General features: G+C 48.2%; 1 protein-coding gene across 1 annotated transcript in view; it reads right to left on the bottom strand.

The window, feature by feature from the left end:
* Positions 1-20,581, bottom strand: part of kif26ba (kinesin family member 26Ba) — a 285,786-nt gene that overhangs the window by 195,054 nt on the left and 70,151 nt on the right. Inside the window, exon 9 of the mRNA XM_078230644.1 lies at positions 13,354-13,520. Within this exon, the coding sequence (XP_078086770.1) occupies positions 13,354-13,520 (167 nt within the window). The remainder of the gene's footprint in view (positions 1-13,353; positions 13,521-20,581) is intronic.

Below are 20,581 nucleotides of genomic sequence, written 5' to 3'. Positions count from 1 at the left end.
CTTTTCCGATCTCTCTGAACACAGTAACTCGGGAGACTGGCTCGAACACTCATGTTGTGCATTAGTGGACAGTATATTGAGTGGAAGCAGGCATGCCGGCCACTTTAGTGCTGACTGCGAGGCCCAACTGGGATCTGGTGTTGGACAGCAGGTGCGGGGCTGGGGTGATCGGGGACTGGTCTTTGCCTTGAACAAGGCCTAAAAACCTCAAAGGCTAAATTGACTTTAGCAGGAACCTTTCAGTCAACTTAGACATCCTTCCTTAATAAGAGGTACACAGTACTCCATATGTAGTCTCACTATGCGCGATACAGGAGCACAGTGGTTAGCACTGCTACCTCACAGCGCCAGGGACCCAGGTTCAATTCCCGGCTTGGGTCACCGTCTGTGTGGAGTTTGCACATTCTCCCCATGTCTGCGTGGGTTTCCTCCGGGTGCTCTGGTTTCCTCCCACAGTCCAAAGATATGTGGGTTAGGTGGATTGGCCATGCTAAATTGCCCTTTAGTGTCAGGGAGACTAGCTAGGGTAAATGCATGGCGTTACCCTAGGGGCTGAGTGGGATTGTGGTTGGTGCAAATTCGATGGGCCGAATGGCCTCTTTCTGCATTGTAGGATTCTATGGGATTCTAATGCTCTGTATAACGAAGTATAACCTCCCTACTTATGTATTCAATTCTTCTCACAATAAATGATAACATTCTGTTAGATGTCCTAATTGCTTGCAGTGGAGGACACCAACTGGAGGTGATTAGCGAAAGAAGCAAAGGTGGAATGAGGAAAAGACATTTGTGCGCAGTGAGTGGTTAGATTTTGGAAGGCACTGCCCTGAGGGAGTGGAGGAGGTAGATTCAAACGTGGCTTTCCACAGAGAGTTGGATCATTATCTGAGGAGGAGAAATTTGCGCGGCTACAGGGGGAAAGGCAGAAGAGCGCCACCAGAAAAGTTGCTCCTGCAGAGAGCCAGCACGGACATAAAGGGCCAAATGGCCACCTTCTGCACCATGACCATTCTGTGATTGGCAGCTCTTTTGTTGTTGTTCCATCGGGCAAGGTTAATGGTACTGGAACACCTACTTTTCATTATCTGTCTGCAATGGTTATATATTGGCAACAGGCAGTGACTAAAATCCCATTTCTTCTTCAGTAAGATCGCTGAATTGTTTTTTTTATTCATTTGTGGGACATGGGCATCACTGGCTGGCCAGAATTTATTGCCCATCCCTAGTTGCCCAATGGCAGTTGAGAGTCAACCACATTGCTGTGGCTCTGGAGTCACATGTAGGCCGGACCAGGTAAGGATGGCAGATTTCCTTCCCTAAAGGACCTGAAAGGGATTTTCCGACATTCGACAATGCTTTCATGGTCATCAGTAGATTCTTAATTCCAGATATTTTTATTGAATTCAAATTGCACCATCTGCTGTGGCGGGATTCGAACCCAGGTCCCCGGAACACTAGCTGAGTTTCTGGATGAATAGTCTAGCGATAATACCACTAGGCCATCGCTTCCCCAGAGGGACTGCAAGAGCGTGCAGTGCAGAAAAAGGCCATTTCGTCCATTGTGTCTGCACCAGGTCTCCAAGCGAGCATCATAACTTGGTGCCATTCCCTTGCCTTTTCCCCATAACCCCTGCACATCGTTTCTACTCAAGTGATCATCTAACGCCCTCTCAAATGCCTCGATTGAACCTGCCTCCACCACACTTCCAGGCCACGCATTCCAGACCCCAACCACTCGCTGTGTGACAGAAGTTTTTCCTCGCCTCACATTTGCTTCTTTTGCAAATCGCTTTAAATCATAGAAACCATAGAAATCATAGAAACCCTACAGTGCAGAAGGAGGCCATTCGGCCCATCGAGTCTGCACCGACCACAATCCCACCCAGGCCCTACCCCCACATATTTACCCGCGAATCCCTCTAACCTACGCACCTCAGGACTCTAAGGGGCAATTTTTAGCATGGCCAATCAACCTAACCCGCACATCTTTGGACTTAAATCTGTGCCCTTTCGTTCTTGGTCCTTTTACAAAGGCGCTTCTGCACTGCGGATGGCAGGAGAAGCTGTTCCCTGGCATGAGCAGTGGTGAGCCAAGACACATTCACTGCACCTTCGCAATGTCGCACTGCCTCAGCCCATATTCATAACCTCAGGGTCACTTGCTGATATCGCGCCAAGCTGCCTCGATGAGCTGCAGGGGAAGCCTCAGGAGGCTTTGCTGCAACAGATATTCTAATGATATTATTATGGACTCATTTTTACATGTTTTTCCAATAAGGCGCCGGTCGCTCTCGCAGCGTTGCCAGACTCTATTCCTGAAGCAGGGGTTACTGCAGGAATAAATACAATTTCATTCCTTCAGCGCCAACACTGAGACCAGGAAACTTTAACTTTGACTTGGACTTTAACCTGGTGTTGTTAAAACTGTTACCAGTAAACAAAGGCAGCAAATCCAATCTCATTTTCTGAACCGCCTCCAGTTCGCGATCCGCCGCCCACAGACTTAATCGGGGTGCAAGCGGGGAGAGTGGCAGTGTACCACACCTCCACCCCAACGCCGCCCCCCCCCCCCCACCCACCCCTGCCATCGAACACGCCAAGGGGGCCAGGGGGGCACGAGATTCTGCCCACAGTCTCAGAGTAAGGGGTTGCCCAGTCAGGCTGAGGGGAGGAGAACTCTCTTTACTCAGAAGGTTGTGACTGGTTGGCATCGTCCAACCCAAAGCTGTGGACGCTCAGTCACTGAGTAGTTATTTCATTCAATCGTGGGACATGGGCGTCGCTGGCTGGCCAGCATTTATTGCCCATCCCTAGTTACCAGAGGGTAGTTGAAAGTTGACCACATTGCTGTGGCTCTGGAGTCGCATGTAGGCCAGATCGGGTAAGGATGGCAGATTTCCTTCCCGAAAGGACATTAGTGAACCAGATGGGTTTTTCCGACAATGGGTCATCAGTAGATTCTTAATTCCAGATATTTTTTATTGAATTCAAATTCCACCACCTGCCGTGGCGGGATTGGAACCCGGAGTAGTCTCCAGACGGAGGTCGATAGATATTTGGATACTAAGGTAACTATGGGTTATGGGGATGGTGCAGGAAGGTGGAGGATTAGCTGTGACCTTAGCCATTGGCGGAGCAGACTCACGCAGCCTAACCCAGCTCCTCTTTCGAATCTGATGTTCTCACGTCTCCAATTCATGTTGGACTCGGTTCCTGTGAAGAGCCTCAGGATGCTTTGCTATGTTTAATGGACTATATCAGCTTTGGGATGATTTTCTATCTCCCAGAGGCAAGTTGTTGTTGCAGTTGCTCCTCTTTTCACCCATGTGGCAAGGAGCGAACTTTGGACCTTCTCGGCTTTGCACGGCTTTGCCACTCAGTGGGTGAGATCAGCGAGACACGCAAGGAAACGTGGTGTTTAATGGTGAAACGCGCGCCCATGATAGTCAGGAGATGAAGCAGCGTTGGTATAGCAGACATCCGGTCGCTACTCCAGAACTAAAAGTGGTGGCACATGCCCATCAAATGACTGCAAAGTCTCTCAGGAAATCCAAAATCTGTTCACAGGGGATGAAGTTCTGTGTCTGAATTCAGGAAACAGGAGGTTAAGGGATGACATAATGTTGGAATTGTATAAAACACTGGTGAGGCCACAACTGGAGTATTGTGTGCGGCTTTGGTCACCATTTTACAGGAAGGACATAATTGCTCTGGAGAGAGAGCGCAGAGGAGGTTTACAAGAATGTTATGATGTGGAGATGCCGGCGTTGGAATGGGGTAAACACAGTAAGAGTTTTAACAACACCAGGTTAAAGTCCAACAGGTTTATTTAGTAGCAAATGCCATTAGCTTTCGGAGCACTGCTCCTCCGTCAGATGGAGTGGATATCTGCTCTCAAACAGGGCTTACAGAGAAACAAAATCAAGTTACAGAATACTGATTAGAATGCGAATCTCTACAGCCAACCAGGTCTTAAAGATACAGACAATGTGAGTGGAGGGAGCATTTTAAGCACAAGTTAAAGAGATGTGTATTGTCTCCAGACAGGACAGCCAGTGAGGTTCTGCAAGTCCAGGAGGCAAGCTGTGGGGGTTACTGATAGTGTGACATAAACCCAACATCCCGGTTTAGGCCGTCCTCATGTGTGCGGAACTTGGCTATCAGTTTCTGCTCAGCGACTCTGCGCTATCGTGTGTCGTGAAGGCCGCCTTGGAGAACGCTTACCCGAAGATCAGAGGCTGAATGCCCGTGACCACTCCATCTGATTAAGGAGCAGCGCTCCGAAAGCTAATGGCATTTGCTACCAAATAATCCTGTTGGACTTTAACCTGGTGTTGTTAAAACTCTTACTGTGTTACTACAAGAATGTTGCCAGAGCTTGAGAACTGCAGCAATGAGGGGAGATTGGATAGGTTGGGGTTATTTCCTTGGAACAATTAAGGCCGAGGGGTTGTGATGTACAAAACTGATGAGGAGAAGAGATAGATCAGACTGGATAAAATTGTTTCCCTTGGTGGAGAATTCTAGAACCAGGGGATGTAGATCCAAGATAAGTGGCAGTAGGTGTAGAGGGGACACGGGGAAGAACGTTTTTACGCAGAGGGTGGTGGGTGTCTGGAATTCACTGCCCAAGTTGGTGGTGGAGGCAGAGATTCTAAACTCTTTTGAAAAGTACCTGGATCTGGACCTTAAGTGCTGTAAGCTACAGGGCTAAGAACCGGGTGCAGAAAGGTAGGATTAGAAAGGGTGCCTGGGTGTCCTCGAGTTTGTATGGACAAGATGGGCCTAATGGCCTCCTACTGCGCTGTAACTATTGTTCTTTGGATAAAATATGTCAGGGAGATTGGAGGATAAACCATAAAAATGGGAGGGGAGGAGATGAAAGGGAAAACAGATGAACAGCAAGTCCTTGACTTTTATGAGGATAAGCTTTAGTGTGTTTTAGCTCTGTTAGTCAGTGACCACAACAATGGCAATTCCTGGTACAGCCTCCGCGTGATCTGAAGCTCAAATGACCTCAGTGACAGATCTTTTTAATGGAGGAAAAAAGCTAATTGTTGCACTAACAACCGATTTAAAATAATCAGTCCTTCTCACATACAAGCATGTGAATATAGGACAGGAGTTGGCCCCTCGAGCCTGCCCCGCCATTCAATAAGATCATAGCTGACTGGATTGTAACTTCAACCCCACATTCCTGCCTACCCCCGATAACTTTCACCCCTTTGTCACAACCTGATTCATTCACTTTTAATAGAAGCGGCATCTATTCATAGCCTGTCCCTGACAAACAGAAGGAGTATCTTCAAAACTCATGCCTTTTTTGAATTAACCGGGCATTTGGGGAACCAATAGTTGCCCACTGCTTTCTCCACGGTAACAGCTTGGCCAATCAGAGTCAACTTGCCAACCAACCAGCACCCTTTTCTCCTGTGGTATGAATTGTGATTGTTTGAAATTTGGAATTCTTGGGTTTGTCCTGATGAGTGTAGGATGGGAAAACTTCAACATGTCCTCCTTTCAGCAATACTCAAAGAATTTTATTGCTAATTTACTGGGAGTTTTTTCCCCCCCCGAGGTCACACTTTTGAGGTGTTGTTACTGTTCCTGGTTTTGGTACATGGTTACCAGGTTCCTCTCCAAGCCTGCGGCCTATACAGACATGCTAGTGAGGCTGCACTGATTTACAGCCTCCACCTGCGTAGAAACTAACACTACATTGACCTACCCTGTCTATGAGGAAAAGCAAATGGCCGCCACAGTATAATTACAGACACACAGTACCTCACGCCTAGTAAGGTTACCAGGAACAACTTGAGCAAGGGCTCCAATCCCCATGGCAACGAGAAACTGGAAAGTACTTTATCTTGGCCAAAGTCAAACGCACCCCAACAGCCACTTACCTACAGAGGGCTTCAAACAAATAAACAGTCTTAGGGCCCTTTACAGGTTAACAATGAGCAGAGCCACCCTTTTGGGCGGCACGGTGGCATGTGAATATAGGGCAGGAGTAGGCCACTTGGGCCCTCGAGCCTGCCTCGCCATTCAATAAGATCATAGCTGATTGGATTGTAACTTCAACCCCACATTCCTGCCTACCCCCGATAGCTGCCTGACAGTTCTGGGGACCTGGGTTCGATTCCCAGCTTGGGTCACTGCCTGTGTGGAGTTTGCACATTCTCTCCGTGTCTGCGTGGGTTTCCTCCGGGTGCTCTGGTTTCCTCCAAAGTCCAAAGATATGTGGGTTAGCTAAATTGCCCCTTAGTGTCCCAGGATGGATAGGTTAGTTAGGATGTAGAGGGATTAGTGGGGTAAATGTGTGGGGTTGTGGGGATAGGGCCTGAGGTGGGATTGTTGTTGGTGCAGACTCGATGGGCTGAATGGCCTTATTCTGCACTGTAAGGTTTCTATGAAAGAAAAAGGGGGAAGTTTAAGGATGGGGGAGGAAGCAAGTGGCACTGGCCTAGGAGAGGGTTAAGTTATATCGTACGGGGCAAATACTGACCTTTGCATAATGTCAGATGCAAACAAAGACTATAAGCATCGAATGAAACAATGGAGATAAGAGATGAGACAAACAGTAAGATAGGAGTGAATTAAATCATGTTTACTGGAAAAATCGAAGCTTGTAATATGGATTAAATTACCCTCTGGAATCTTACTTCCAACAAGTAACTGTTAACGTTACAATCGGCCTCTGTAAAAGTATTTAACAAAACCATTTCAGTTGAAAGTAAGGATACACCCTGATGGCAGATTATATACAGTGTATCCCACAGTGCCGGGAATACTGCATATACCACAGTGCAGGGAATACTGCATATACCACAGTGCAGGGAATATAGCAAATCCCACAGTGCAGGGAATACTGTATATACCACGGTGCAGGGTATACAACAAACCCCACAGTGCAGGGAATACTGCATATACCACAGTGCAGGGAATATAGCAAATCCCACAGTGCAGGGAATACTGTATATACCACGGTGCAGGGTATACGACAAACCCCACAGTCCTGGGAATACTGCATATACCACGGTGCAGGGTATACAACAAATCCCACAGTGCAGGGAATACTGTATATACCACGGTGCAGGGTATACAACAAACCCCACAGTCCTGGGAATACTGCATATACCACAGTGCAGGGAATATAGCAAATCCCACAGTGCAGGGTATACTGCACATACCATGATGCCGGGAATACTGCATATACCACAGTGTAAGGTGTATAGCAAATCCCACAGTGCAGGGAATACAGTCATAGAGTCGCAGTTTTACAACATGGAAAGAGGCCCATCGTGTCCGTGACAACCATCCAATATCTATCTATTCTAATCCCATTTTCCAGCACTTGGTCCGTGGCCTTGTATGCTATCGCGTTTCAAGTGCTCATCTAAATGTTTCTTAAATGTTATGAGGGTTCCTGCCTCTCCCACCCTTTCAGGCAGCGAGTTCCAGATTCCCAACACCCTCTCTAAATCTCCTACCCTTTACCTTAAATCTATACTCCCCGGTTATTGACCCTCTACTAAGGGACTATCACCCTATCTATGCCCCTCATAACTTTGTGCACCTCAATCAGGTCCCCCCTCAACCTTCTCTACTTGTGACTAATAATGAATAAGCTAAACTAAACTAACTGCTCTGAGGAAAACAACCCCAGCCTATCCAGCCTCTCTTCACGGCTGAAACGCTCCAGTCCAGGCAATATGCTGGTAAATCTCCTCTGCACCCACTCTGGTGCAATCACTTCCTTCCTATAGTGCGGCGACCAGGACTGCGCACAGTACTCTAGCTGTGGCCTAACCAGCGTTTTATACAGCACCATCATAACCTCCCTGCTTTTATATTCAGTGCATCGGCTAATAAAGGCAAGTATCCCATTTGCCTTTTTAACCAATTTATCTACCTGTCCTGCTGTCTTCAAGATCTGGAGGGTATACAGAGTATCCCACAGTGGAGGGCATACAGTGTATACCACTGTGGGAGGGATATACAGTGTATCCCACAGTAGAGGGTAGACAGTGTATACCACCATGGAGGATATACAGCGTATTCCACAGTGGAGGGCATACAACGTGTCCCACAGTGCAGAAGAAGAGAGGGTGGGAGGGGAGAGGAGGTGGGGGAGAGAGGGTGAGGGGGAGAGGGTGAGGGGGAGGGGGTGAGGGGGTGAGGGGGAGAGGTTGAGGGAGAGAGGGTGAGGGGGAGATAGGGTGGGGGAGGGAGAGGGTGAGGGAGAGAGGGTGAGGGAGAGAGGGTGAGGGGGAGATAGGGTGGGGGAGAGATAGGGTGGGGGAGGGAGAGGGCGACAGAGTGAGATGCACGGGGCGGGGGTGGCATGGGCTTCAAAGGGTCGGGAGGTCAGTGGTTGATGTTGATGGTTTGGGGGCCAGTGGGGAGAGGAACCACTCCCAAATGTGGCTCTATGAATGCTAACGGTTATGGAGGAGGGGAGAGAGGGTGGCCTGGACTAGAGGAACATTAACAGCTCAGGATCTGCTATTGTTGCTCCAACAGTAGCGTGGCTTAGCTTCTGGCAGCATCCGAACGGAATATTCCTGGTCCTAATACACAGACATCCGGAGGGAAGAAAGCTGGGTGTCAGTGTTAGTGAAGGATCTGTCACAGTGCCAGAATGTAAGAATATCCGAGACATTTATATTCAGACAAAATCCATATGTGCAGAGTGAAGGAACAGGAAAGGACTTGATACAATTCCTGGCAGGGATCAGAACCAGCAAACAGTGGTGCTGAGATAGCGGGGGAAATGTGCAAAGTAAAGCATCGGGACAGGGCAACAGGGCTGATTTTAATTGTCCCAAGGTGGATTCAGTCAAGTGTAATATCAGTAAGTTTCTCTCGCCTCTGAATCATCTGCTTCTGGGTTTAAACCCCACTCCAGCCTTTGAGCACAGAAATCACGGCTAACACTCCGGTGCGGTACCGAGGGAGTGCTGCATTGTCAGAGGTGCTGCCTTTCAGGCGGAATGTTGACCTGAATGGATCTGAGTGGATGCAAATGACTCCGTGGCGCTACTTTGAAGAGGGGCAGGGGAGTTACCCCTGGCTAATGTCTATCCCTTGATCGACGGCGCAAACATTGCCGAGTGTTGAGCTTGCTGTGTGCAAATTGGCTGCGACATCACAACAGTGACTGTGGCCGGAATCTTACCACCGTTCACACCGGCGGGAGTTTCCCATCCCACCGCAGTGAACGGAGATTTGGCTGGCCGCCAAATTCTCCAGCCTTGCTGCAGCGGGAGCGTGGCATGAATGGACAGGTAAGATGGGGTGGCATGGTGGCGCGGTGGTTAAGCACTGCTGCCTCACAACGCAAGGGACCCGGGTTCGATTCCCAGCTCGGGTCACTGTCTGTGCAGAGTCTGCACATTCTCCCCGTGTCTGCGTGGGTTTCCTCCGGGTGCTCCAGTTTCCTCCCACAGTCCGAAAAGGTGCATTGACCCGAACAGGTGCCGGACTGTGGCGACTCGGGGAATTTCACAGTAACTTCATTGCAGTGTTAATGTAAGCCTTACTTGTGACTAATAAATAAACTTTACTTTAAGATCGCGTCAAAAAGCTTTGACAAAGGGTCATCCGGACTCAAAACGTCAGCTGTTTTCTCTCCTTACAGATGCTGCCAGACCTGCTGAGATTTTCCAGCATTTTCTCTTTTGGTTTCAAAAAGTGCTCCACTGGCTGTAAAGTGCTTTGGGATGTCGTGAAAGGCGCTATACAAATGCAAATCTTTCTTTTTAAACACACATAAAATGCACATGGGGAACGTGTTTGCAGATGCAGCCAAGACTGCATCTGTTTGTGTCTAGCCCAAAGAGGCGAGGGGTGGGACTTGATTTTGTTCTGTGCACTGCACTGGGACAGGTAACTGATGGAACGGCAGGAGGACAACTGAGGGATGGTGACCAGAGCAGAGATATACTCAGCGTAATGTTCGGAAAGGATAATGGAATAAGTATACCCCACTGGGAAAAATAACCAGGAAACTATTCACCCGATTCCACACAGTGAAACAGCAGAGTCTGTTCAAATTGTAAGGTGTGTTAGAAATGAGGCAGCTCAGACATCAACAAATAGTTCTGTCAGGATGAGATGAAAGCTGACTCTATGATGTTAAGGAATTCACCAAATTGAAGTGTCAGAATCAAAGCTGTTTGGGATGGGCTGCCGACATTGCCGGGAAAAACACCATCTCCTGTGCGGCACATCGTTTGGACGCTTTATAAAAAATTCCGACTGTTCCCCCCACTGCCAGGAGGGGACATCCGTGTGAATCTGCTTGGGCTTTGTGACACACATTTCACAGAATTTAAGAATGTTTTTCTTCATTCAAACTACCCCCTTCTTAATGTGGAGTGATCTTCCGTCACATCCTTCTCCAATCCAGTGACCCACTGTAACAATCCAAGGCCGAGTGGGAGGGCTGGAGATGAGGGGCGGGGGGAGGGGGATCAATGATATTTGCTTAACTCATTTTGTTATGGAGAGGTAGGGGGAGAATAAATTTCTGTGTTGTCTAAGGTAGGGTACAGGCAGCTGGTGTGAGGGGAAAGACATAGTAGAATAATCAGAAAGGGAGTCGGCTTGATGGGCTAATTGTCATAACTTCCTCTGGGCATAGAATCATAGAATCCCTACAGTGCAAAAGGAGGCCATTCAGCCCATCGAGACTGCACCAACAACAATCCCACCCAGACCCTTATCCCCTGTAACCCCGCATATTTACCCTGCTAATCCTCCAACACTAAAGAGCAATTTAGCATGACCAATGCACCTAACCAGCACGTCTTTCGGACTGTGGGAGGAAACCGGAGCACCCGGAGGAAACCCACGCAGACACGGGGAGAACGTGCAAACTCCACACAGACAGTCAGTCACCCAAGGCCAAAGTCGAACCCGGGTCCCTGGCGCTGTGAGGCAGCAGTGCTCACCACTGTGCCACCGTGCTACCCCTGAGAGATGCTGGAGATCGCGGCCTGAGGTGAGAGGGAAGGACTGAGGCACTCAACTAAAGGGTGAACAGTACCTGTGTCCACCCTGCAGCTTTATTCTCAGCTCACTGTGTGTGTCTAGGAGGATGGAGTTCCGCTATGTGGCAAAAAAAATTATATCACGGAGAAATCACCAATCTTACGACCTTGGAAATTAATTGTGCGTTTGCCCAGAGATCTGAGAACAAACTCCTTCACAAGAATAAGGATGTCCATTCCCTCTCATTCTGTACAAACATGCAAATCGCAGGTTCAGCACCAGATCTATAGAGATAACAACAGCAGCAATTTATATTTACACAATACTGCCCTTTGCTGACATTATCTGAAAGGGCAGTGTTTGTTTTCACACGTTTTGATTTGATTTGATTTATTATTGTCACATGTATTAGTGCCCAGTGAGACTGACAACAGCCATCACCACTCCTCACACCTCCTCTACCATTGCCAAACTATCAAACCGCTTGCACAGTTTCCTCCAGTTAAACACTGGGGAGACTGCAGCCATTGTTTTTGGTCCCCGTTCCAAACTCCGTTCCCTAGTTACCGGCTCCATCCCTCTCCATGGCAACTGTCTAAGATTAAGCTCGGTCTGTTTGCAATCCTTGGTGTCAGATTTGATTCTGAGCTAAGCTTCCGACATCATAGTCGCGCCATCACTAAGACCAGCCATTTCTACCTCGGTAACACCGCCCGACCTCACCCCATCTGAGCTCATCGACTGCTGGAGCCCTCATTCTTGCCTTCTTTACCTCTGGGCTCGACTATTCCGACACACTCCTGGCTGCTCTCCCACATTCAACCCTCTGTAAACTCAAGGGCATCTTAAGCTCTGCTGCCCGGGTTTTAATGCGCACCAAGTCCCATTCCCCCATCACCCCGGGGTCAGAAAAACCCATCTGGCTCACTAATGTCCCTTTAGGCAACAAAATCTGCCGTCCTTACCCGGTCTGGCCTACAGGTGACTTCAGAGCGACAGTAATGTGGTTGACTCTCAACTGCCCTCTGAAGGGCCTAGCAAACCACTCAGTTCAAGGGCCCTCCATTGGTTCCTGGGTCAGGCATCAACTTGAATTCTCAACCTTGTTTTCAAATCCCTCCCTGGTCTTCACCCCCTCCCTAACTCTGTACTCTCCACCAAACTGAGATGTTTGTGCTCATCTAATTTTAATCACTCTACCATTGGTGACCATGCCTTCAATTGCCTGGGCCCCAAGCTTGGGGATATCATCACTAGAAACACTGGAATTAGGAGCAGAAGTAGGCAAATTCAACCCTTCGAGCCTGCTCCACCACTCAATCATGGCTGATCTCTCCCTGATCTCAAATCCACCTCCCCACCTTTTCCCCTTGTCCCTTTTTTTAATTAGAAATATATCTATCTCCTCCTTGAAACCATTCAACAATTCAGACTCCACCGGGCTATGGGGCAGCGAGTTCTATAAATTCACCACCTCCCTATACCTCCCCACCTTTCCAATTCACTCTCTTCCTTTAAGATACTTCTTAAACCCTTCCTCTTTTACCAAGCCTTTGATCATCAATCGAATATCTCCTTCTGTGTTGGTTTTATGAAGCTGTTGTGTCACGTCTTGGGATGTTTTGTTTCGTTGAAGGTGCTATATAAGTATAAGTTGTTGTTACCTAGCACGATTAACATAATAACAGCTTCCAAGGTGCTTAGAACATAGAACAGTACAGCACAGGAACAGGCCCTTCAGCCCACGATATTGTGCTGGACCTGCTTCACAGGAGAATTGAGCCTCCGCCAGTTACAGTTGAGTTCCTCTTATATAATCCTTATGACCTATCAACATTCCTGTACTCGGATTGGCCTGAGGTTGACAACAACAGTAAAATACAAATCTGATAGGTTCCTTTTAGCTGAGTGTCTTCTTTAAACTCATAGGCTAACAAAAATTGCAAAATCCTGCAGAGCCAGTTACCAAGGCAACCCTGATGCCTTTGGTCTCTGAAACAAATGTTGCTATTTGTGTACTCTGTATACCTGTATTTTGAACATTCCAGCATTGAACACAAAAACAGCTTTTAAAGGAACCACGCACTGTTCTTTTTCCCTCTAAGAGTTCTTACAATTCTTTTACATCTTTATAAACATTCTTACATCTTTACAAACTCAACTTCACAACATTTGGTAAACGCGCCCCCCCCTCAAATAAAAGTATCTCGCCCTCCCGCATGGATACCTCAGCACGTGCGTTACAGGCAGTTGCCAGCATCGCTTAAATCACTGAGACAATCACCGAGGAATTAATTAATGAAAAATAATTACTGTTACTTAAACACAGCCATTCTCACCACGAGGGCACATCCTTACCTTGCAAAGAATGAGGCTGCGGCTGAGGTCCCACTCGAGGTCACACTCGACACATAGGTACCCTGGGAGCTGGGAAAGCTGTAGACTGAAGGCTTGTCGGAGTTGTAACGGTTCAAAACAGCCTCGGTCAACCCTTCCCGGCAGTTCTCGGACAGCAGCTGGGATATCTGTAACAAAAGAGCAGCACAGATCATAGCACAGCTTCCCCAAGAAACATTCCTAACCCGTTCCAAATCCCCAATCCGACGCTCCGAAAGGAAACCAGTTTGAAAGATCTCGGGTGCCACCCAGAAAAAGATTGCGCCCAGAATTCCACTCGAAATACTGGCTCACAATTTCTCATCTTACTCCCATTTATCTCCCAGCTCGTCTGTTCATCGAGAGAATGACGTTCTACGAGACCCACAACCAGAGAGACATGTTTGTCTCAAAACCAGGAAATGTTAGAAGATTTCAGCAGGTCTGACAGCATCTGGGGAGAGAGAATAGAGCACAGGCATTGCCGTGGAGAAAGCAATAGGGAACCATAGGCTTCCTAAGCTCTTGAATAATTAAAGGAAGTGTGACGCTTAAACATGTTGCTTTTGTTTGCAGAGTGTGGGAGCCCGGGTGTGAACGTAGATCGCTTCGAGCAAGTGTTAAATGAATCACATTACCAGCTTATCTTAACTTGGTAGTTGGTGTAACTAACTTGTTTCTTCAAATCCTTAACTTCGTAGTAAGAAGCAAGCTTCAAATCAATGGTGTTTAACTGATCTTTGGGTTTTTATTAACAGTCACAACAGCTCCTGACCATTAAACAATCATCTTTCCCTTGACTGGGCTGCTGCTCGGGTGAAAGTGAGAATGTTCCTTTGTATCAGTGTCACGAAATGTTAGGAGACAGGAACCTTTCTGCTAATTCCGGAAGAAAATTAGTTAGGTCAATGATAATTTTTTAAAAATTCATTTGTGGGACATGGGTGTCGCTGGTTGGGCCAGCATTTATTGCCCATCCCTAGTTGCCCTTGAGAAGGTGGTGGTGAGCCGCCTTCTTGAATCGCTGCAGTCCATGTGCTGTGGGTTGACCCACAATGCCGTTTGGGAGGGAATTCCAGGATTTTGACCCGGCGACTGTGAAGGAACGGTGATATATTTCCAAGTCAGGATAGTGAGTGAGGGGAACTTGCAGGTACTGGTGTTCCCATGTATCTGCTGCCCTTGTAAAATCCATTTCAGAAGTGTGGATGGTTAATGGCAGTACTTGTTAGGCCTGAAGGTGACAGTGTGATGGGACTGAATCTTCCCCAGGAGGTGGGAAAAGAGAGACATGGGTACAAGTAGGGCTCACCCTAACTCCATCCAACATTCAAAATCACACAATCGTTACAACACAGAAGGATGCACAGTCCAGAGATGTGTGGGTTAGGTTGATCGACCATGCTAAATTGCCCCTTAGTGTCAGGGGTTACAGGGATCAAGCCTGGGTGGGACTGTTGTTGGTGCAGACTCGATGGGCCGAATGGCCTCCTTCTGCATTGTAGCGATTCTATGATGCCATCGTGTTGGATTGCCACTTCTGCCAATGGTATAATGTCATTTTCCTTCTGTAAATCCTGGAATGGTTGGCAGTGGCAATGGAGCTAAGAAGGGAAATCAACTGGGTTCTTGTCTCGGCGTGACAGCTCCCAAAGTGTGGTTTGCCTGCAGCCGGGGGTGCGGGGCTGGGGTCAAGGGGCAGTTCATCAACTTCCCTGCTGGAGGGAGAGGAAGGTTCTGTCCAGAGGAGGGGCAATGTAAAGGCTGGGCCCACACCTTCAAGGAGGAGAGGAATTGGGAAGAAGTCAAGAGGTTCATTGCTCAGCTGAAGGTATGGCCACTGGTGAAGAGGATGTAGGGAGCCGGAGAGGAACAAGCGGACAGTATTGAGAGCAGGAGAGCAGAGATCTTGGAGAGAGAAACGGAGGAGGTAATAGAGACAGTGGAGTGGCAGATGTGGCCTGGGAGTTAAATTCACAGTAAGAAGTCTAACAACACCAGGTTAAAGTCCAACAGGTTTATTTGGCATCTCCACATCATGACAGTTAAATTCACCCCAGCCTCGGGCCACTAATGTCCTGGGAGGGTTTGCCACTTGCCCCTTAGCCCCTACCTGCCCGACCCTTGCTCTGGGTTGAAATGTGGTCTTGGATTCTCTAAGATTTATCTGCAGAGATTTTCCAAGAGGGTCAATTTTATTACAATTCCACAGCGACTGAGACTTCCTTTCAAACATTCCTGAGGTCTCCAAAAATGTTCGTTACTGTCAACACTAAGCACAAGTTTTAAACACTAATTATACGGGTCAGTAAATAAACATGCCATGGGGGCTAACCTCGAAGGCAAGGCTGCGCTTACATTACACTGGATTTGTTTAAAATACCTCCGACTCGGTGTGAAGCTCAGTAAGAGGAATCATTGTGCGAAGTTGATTATGTTTTCTGACGGTTATTAAGTTGAGCAGTTCAGGCACAGAATGAGCACTGTCTCTCCGACATTCAACTCAACAGAACCCTGTTTCTTGTTGCAGTTTGAAGGATCTCTCGAAGGGGAATACTAAAATGTAACCAAGGAAAGGTTTGTCTTCATCACTCCTCCCCATTCTGCTGCTGTGGGGTTTCTGTTTTTTGCTCCCTTTTGACAAGAGGCAAGAGTTGACAATACGACCTTGTAAAACGAGCCTGGCTGGTTGGCCAGTGTACACTGTGCCTTAAAAAGAAGCACTGTATTCATGGTGACATACTTAGTCAACGTCAGAAAGAGAGAAAGAATGAGAGAATGGAAGCAAGAAAGAACGAGAAAATGAAAGAAAAAAAGAAAGAGAGAGAGAAAGAGAAAGAAAGAGAAAAAGAAATAGAGAGAGAAAGAAAAAAGAAAGAGAGAGAGAGGAAGAAAGAAAAAGAAAAAAGAAAAAAAGAAAGAGGAAGGAGGAAAGAGAGGAAGAACGAGAGAATGAAAGCAAGAAAGAAAAAAAGAAAAAAGAGAGAGGAAGGAAGAAAGAAAAAGAAGGAAAGACCACTGGATCTCTCAGAAAGCATGTTATAGTCATTGTGGCCTTGTGTTCAGAGACCAAGGGAAATCTCTGTCCAAATGCGAAACCTGCCAGTGATTTGTGGCAGGTGTGACTCCCCTGTTCTTCTTCGAAATAGTGCCGTGGAACTTTCACATCCACCCAGCTAAGTGTTTGGGGCCTCAGTTTTAGCTCCTCTTCCAAAAGGTGGCCCCTGAGACAGTGCAGCACTCCCTCAGTACTGAACTGGATGTCAGCCTTGACTTAACTCATTCAGGCCGTGAAGTGAGATCTGAACGCAGAAGCTTATGACTTGAAGGCAGTTATGGTGCCGCCTTCTGAGCCATGGTTAACTTAAACCTACTGAGCCACGGTTAACACAGAAGTGGAAGGTTATCCGGCCAGTTAAATTCATTATCTCAGAAGGTCGCATGCGATCTTCCCCAATACAAACTCCGCCAAACATATTTCAACATTTCGAAGCTGTCAATGGATACTACAACCTGGTGTATAATGGGTCCCATGGTTTCTGACACTTTCTGAAAGTTAATGCTCCAGAGATTAAACACCGACACAGACCCGATGGGCAGAATGGCCTGTTCCTGTGCTGTATACACTCTGGGTGGGATTTTCTGGCCGCGTTCGCCCCCATACTGGAAAATCCCGCCCGCGCTCAACAGGCCTTGCTATGGCCTGCCCCTCGCCCGCTACGATTTGCCCCTCTGTGTGGGATAGCTCCACCATTCCCCTTTCTCTGACAGGAATGTCAGAGGTGCTTTCTCCATTAATATTCCAAACAAAACACCACAATGAGAGAAAAATAACTTGTTCAAAGTAAACCGTCCTGACAAACTGACAAAGAGCAATGAAGATGGGGAACAAATGAGCTCCCTTCACTCCACCGCTGGTGGCCATGCCTTCAGCTCCCCCCGACCTTAAGACCTGGAACTTGCTCTCTCCTTTTGTTTAGGGGAGGTGCTGGTGAGGTGGTACCGTGATTGGGCAGTAATCTGGGGACCTGGGTTTGAATCCCACCAGGGCAGGTGATGAAATTTCAAATTCAATAAAAAATGAAACCACTGTTGTAAAAATTCACCTTTAGGGAAGGAAATCTGCCGTCCTTACCCAGTCTGGCCTACATGTGAGCCCAGATCCACAGCAATGTGGTTGACTCTGAAATGGCCCAGCGAGCCACTCAGTTCAAGCAATAACTGCCCCACTCAAAGCTCTGTGAGCCAGCTCCAGGCCCAACCACCCTACTGGTTCCTTCCTTTGACTCAGTGCTGATTCTTCCCAGAATGCACTTCTGCGAAGCGTTAAAGTCGCTATATAAATCCAAGTTGTTGTTGTTGTTGTTGCACCAGGCCAGGCCTCCCTCGAGCACACCGGCTGACACCAATGCTGGGGCAAAGTTGAGTACCTGTGGGTAATTATGGGTTTGGTTTGGGGGGAAATAATTGGCAGGACACAAAGCCATCAAACAGCCAGGATTTCATTCATATCAAAAATCAGATGTTGGCGTCAGATAGGGAGAAACAGTCTCCTCATTCTGCTGTGGAAAGCTCCTGTGTGTGGAGGGAGCCACAAGCCACAAAACCTAACGGGTTTCTCGATTCAATAGCAAATAAACCACCGAGGCACGATAAACATTCTAGAAATGTTAGTCTAACTCCGCAGCAAAACTGCAGACTTCACTACTGCCCTCAATCCAAAAATTGCTGTGTGTGTGTGTGCACGTGTGTGTGCGTGTGTGTGTGTGTGCAAGCGTGTGCATGTGTGTGCGCGTGTGTGTGTGCACGTGTGTGCGTGTGTCTGTGTGCGAGCGTGTGTGTGTGTGTGTGTGCGAGTGTGTGCGTGTGTGTGTGTGTGCGAGTGTGTGTGTGTGTGTGCGTGTGTCTGTGTGCGAGTGTGTGTGTGTGTGTGCGAGTGTGTGTGTGCGAGTGTGTGTGTGCGAGTGTGTGTGTGCGAGTGTGTGTGTGTGCGAGTGTGTGTGTGTGTGTGTGTGTGTGTGTGCGAGTGTGTGTGTGCGAGTGTGTGTGTGTGCGCGTGTCTGTGTGCGAGTGTGTGTGTGTGTGCGAGTGTGTGTGTGTGTGTGTGTGCGAGTGTGTGTGTGTGCGAGTGTGTGTGTGTGCGCGCGAGTGTGTGTGTGTGTGTGCGAGTGTGTGTGTGCGAGTGTGTGTGTGTGCGTGTGTCTGTGTGCGAGTGTGTGTGTGCGTGTGTCTGTGTGCGAGTGTGTGTGTGCGTGCGTGTGTCTGTGTGCGAGTGTGTGTCTGTGTGCGAGTGTGTGTGTGTGTGTGCGCGAGTGTGTGCGAGTGTGTGTGCGTGTGTCTGTGTGCGAGTGTGTGTGTGCGAGTGTGTGTGTGCGTGTGAGCATGTGTGCGTGTGCACATGTGTTTGTATGACTGAATGCGCATATGTGTTGTGTTTTTGCGGTTGTGTGCTTTACTATGTGTGTGTATTTATGTGTGCCTTGCTATGTGTGTTTGCAGCTTTGTTTGAATAAGTGTGTGTGCATGTGTGTCTCTGTGTGTGGTTTTTGTGTGACCGTGTGGGATCTGGGTGGGATCCTGTCTCAGGAAGTTGGTGCAGACGCGATGGGCCGAATGGCCTCCTGCACTGTAGGGAGTCTAATGACACACGCGTGTTCCAGTGCACCACTGCAGGAGTGCTGTGCAGCCAGAGGTGCTGCCTTTCAGATACCCCAACTCCGGGGAGCCCAGATACCCCAACTCCGGGGAGCCCAGATACCCCAACTCCGGGGAGCCCAGATACCCCAACTCCGGGGAGCCCAGATACCCCAACTCCGGGGAGCCCAGATACCCCAACTCCGGGGAGCCCAGATACCCCAACTCCGGGGAGCCCAGATACCCCCCCGGTAACTTACACTGAAGAATGGCATCAACGCTCCACCAACTACCTCCAGACTGGGTGCCCACTTAACCTATGGTCAATGCGCCATCACACAAACTGGCACCGACACACAGCTCAAAGGTCATTCTAAACGGGGGCTGCAATCTCCAACTGTTCCAGTGTGAAACGGGTGCCTTCCCCATGTGCTGGTTAGCCTGTTGTCACACTTCAATTAAAAAAATACACACACTTTGCTCGAAAGGCCAACCATATCAAATATGTGAAAAAGCTTCCTCCTGACAGATTAATTATACATTTCACTTCCTTCCAGCTTCAAGGATATTTTTGGGTGTTTGAAGTCACACCCTGCACATTCTTCTCGTCTGTAATGCCAGACACCTGGTTCAAGAATTAGGTTTCATGTCTAGCACCAGAAAGCAAAGCCTCAGAAAACTAAACCCAAGCTTAGCCTCAAACCCGGCACGACTTCTCGAGTCCCTCTTACTATTTGGGATGATGCTGCAGTGTAGGCAACGTGGGATTGGAATCTGAGTCCCTTCACTGGGTAAGGATGGCAGATTTCCTTCCCTAAAGGGCATCAGTGAGCCAGGTGGGTTTTTAACCACAGTATTAGTCTTTTAATTCCAGACTTCGACAGAAGTCACCATCTGCCATGTTGGGATTCGAACCCAGGCTCCAACGAGGACTACCTCTCTGGATCACTAGTCCAGCGACAATACCCCCACCTTCCCTTCTTGGACAGCACCATTCTGAACCTATGGTCTCTGCCAAATAGAAGGACAAGCAGGTACCTGGGAACACCACGACCCGGCCAAGCGCCAAATTCTCCGTCTTTGCCAGCACTGGTGGCGGGGTGTAAACGGCCGGAAAATTCCGGACCAGATCTCCCAGGTAAAACAGTCGCTTCTTCCTTCTCCCACATTGTAATAATTTGTTAAGAAAAGTCTTCAAAAAAAGTTAGAAGTGAAAATGTACGATTATTTTCAAAGCCTCGATGATTTTTCACTCAGACACGTTTGCAGTACCTGGGAATATATTTAAGAATAGAATAGAATCCCTACAGCGCAGAAGGAGGCCATTCGGCCCATCGAGTCTGCACTGACCACAATCCCCAGGCCCGATCCCTGTAACCCCACATATTTACCCTAGCTAGTCCCCCTGAGACCAAGGGGCAATTTAGCATGGCCAAGCCACCTAACCCGCACACTTTTGGAGTGTGGGAAGAAACTGGAGTACCCGGAGGAAACCCACGCAGACACGGGGAGAATGTGCAAACTCCACTCGGACAGTGACCCAAGCTGGGAATTGAACCCGGGTCCCTGGAGCTGT

The sequence above is a fragment of the Mustelus asterias genome, chromosome 15 (genome assembly GCF_964213995.1).
Source record: "Mustelus asterias chromosome 15, sMusAst1.hap1.1, whole genome shotgun sequence".
NCBI lineage: Eukaryota > Metazoa > Chordata > Chondrichthyes > Carcharhiniformes > Triakidae > Mustelus > Mustelus asterias.
Note: the sequence above shows the minus strand (reverse complement) of the source record. Positions and strands in the feature narration are given on the sequence as shown.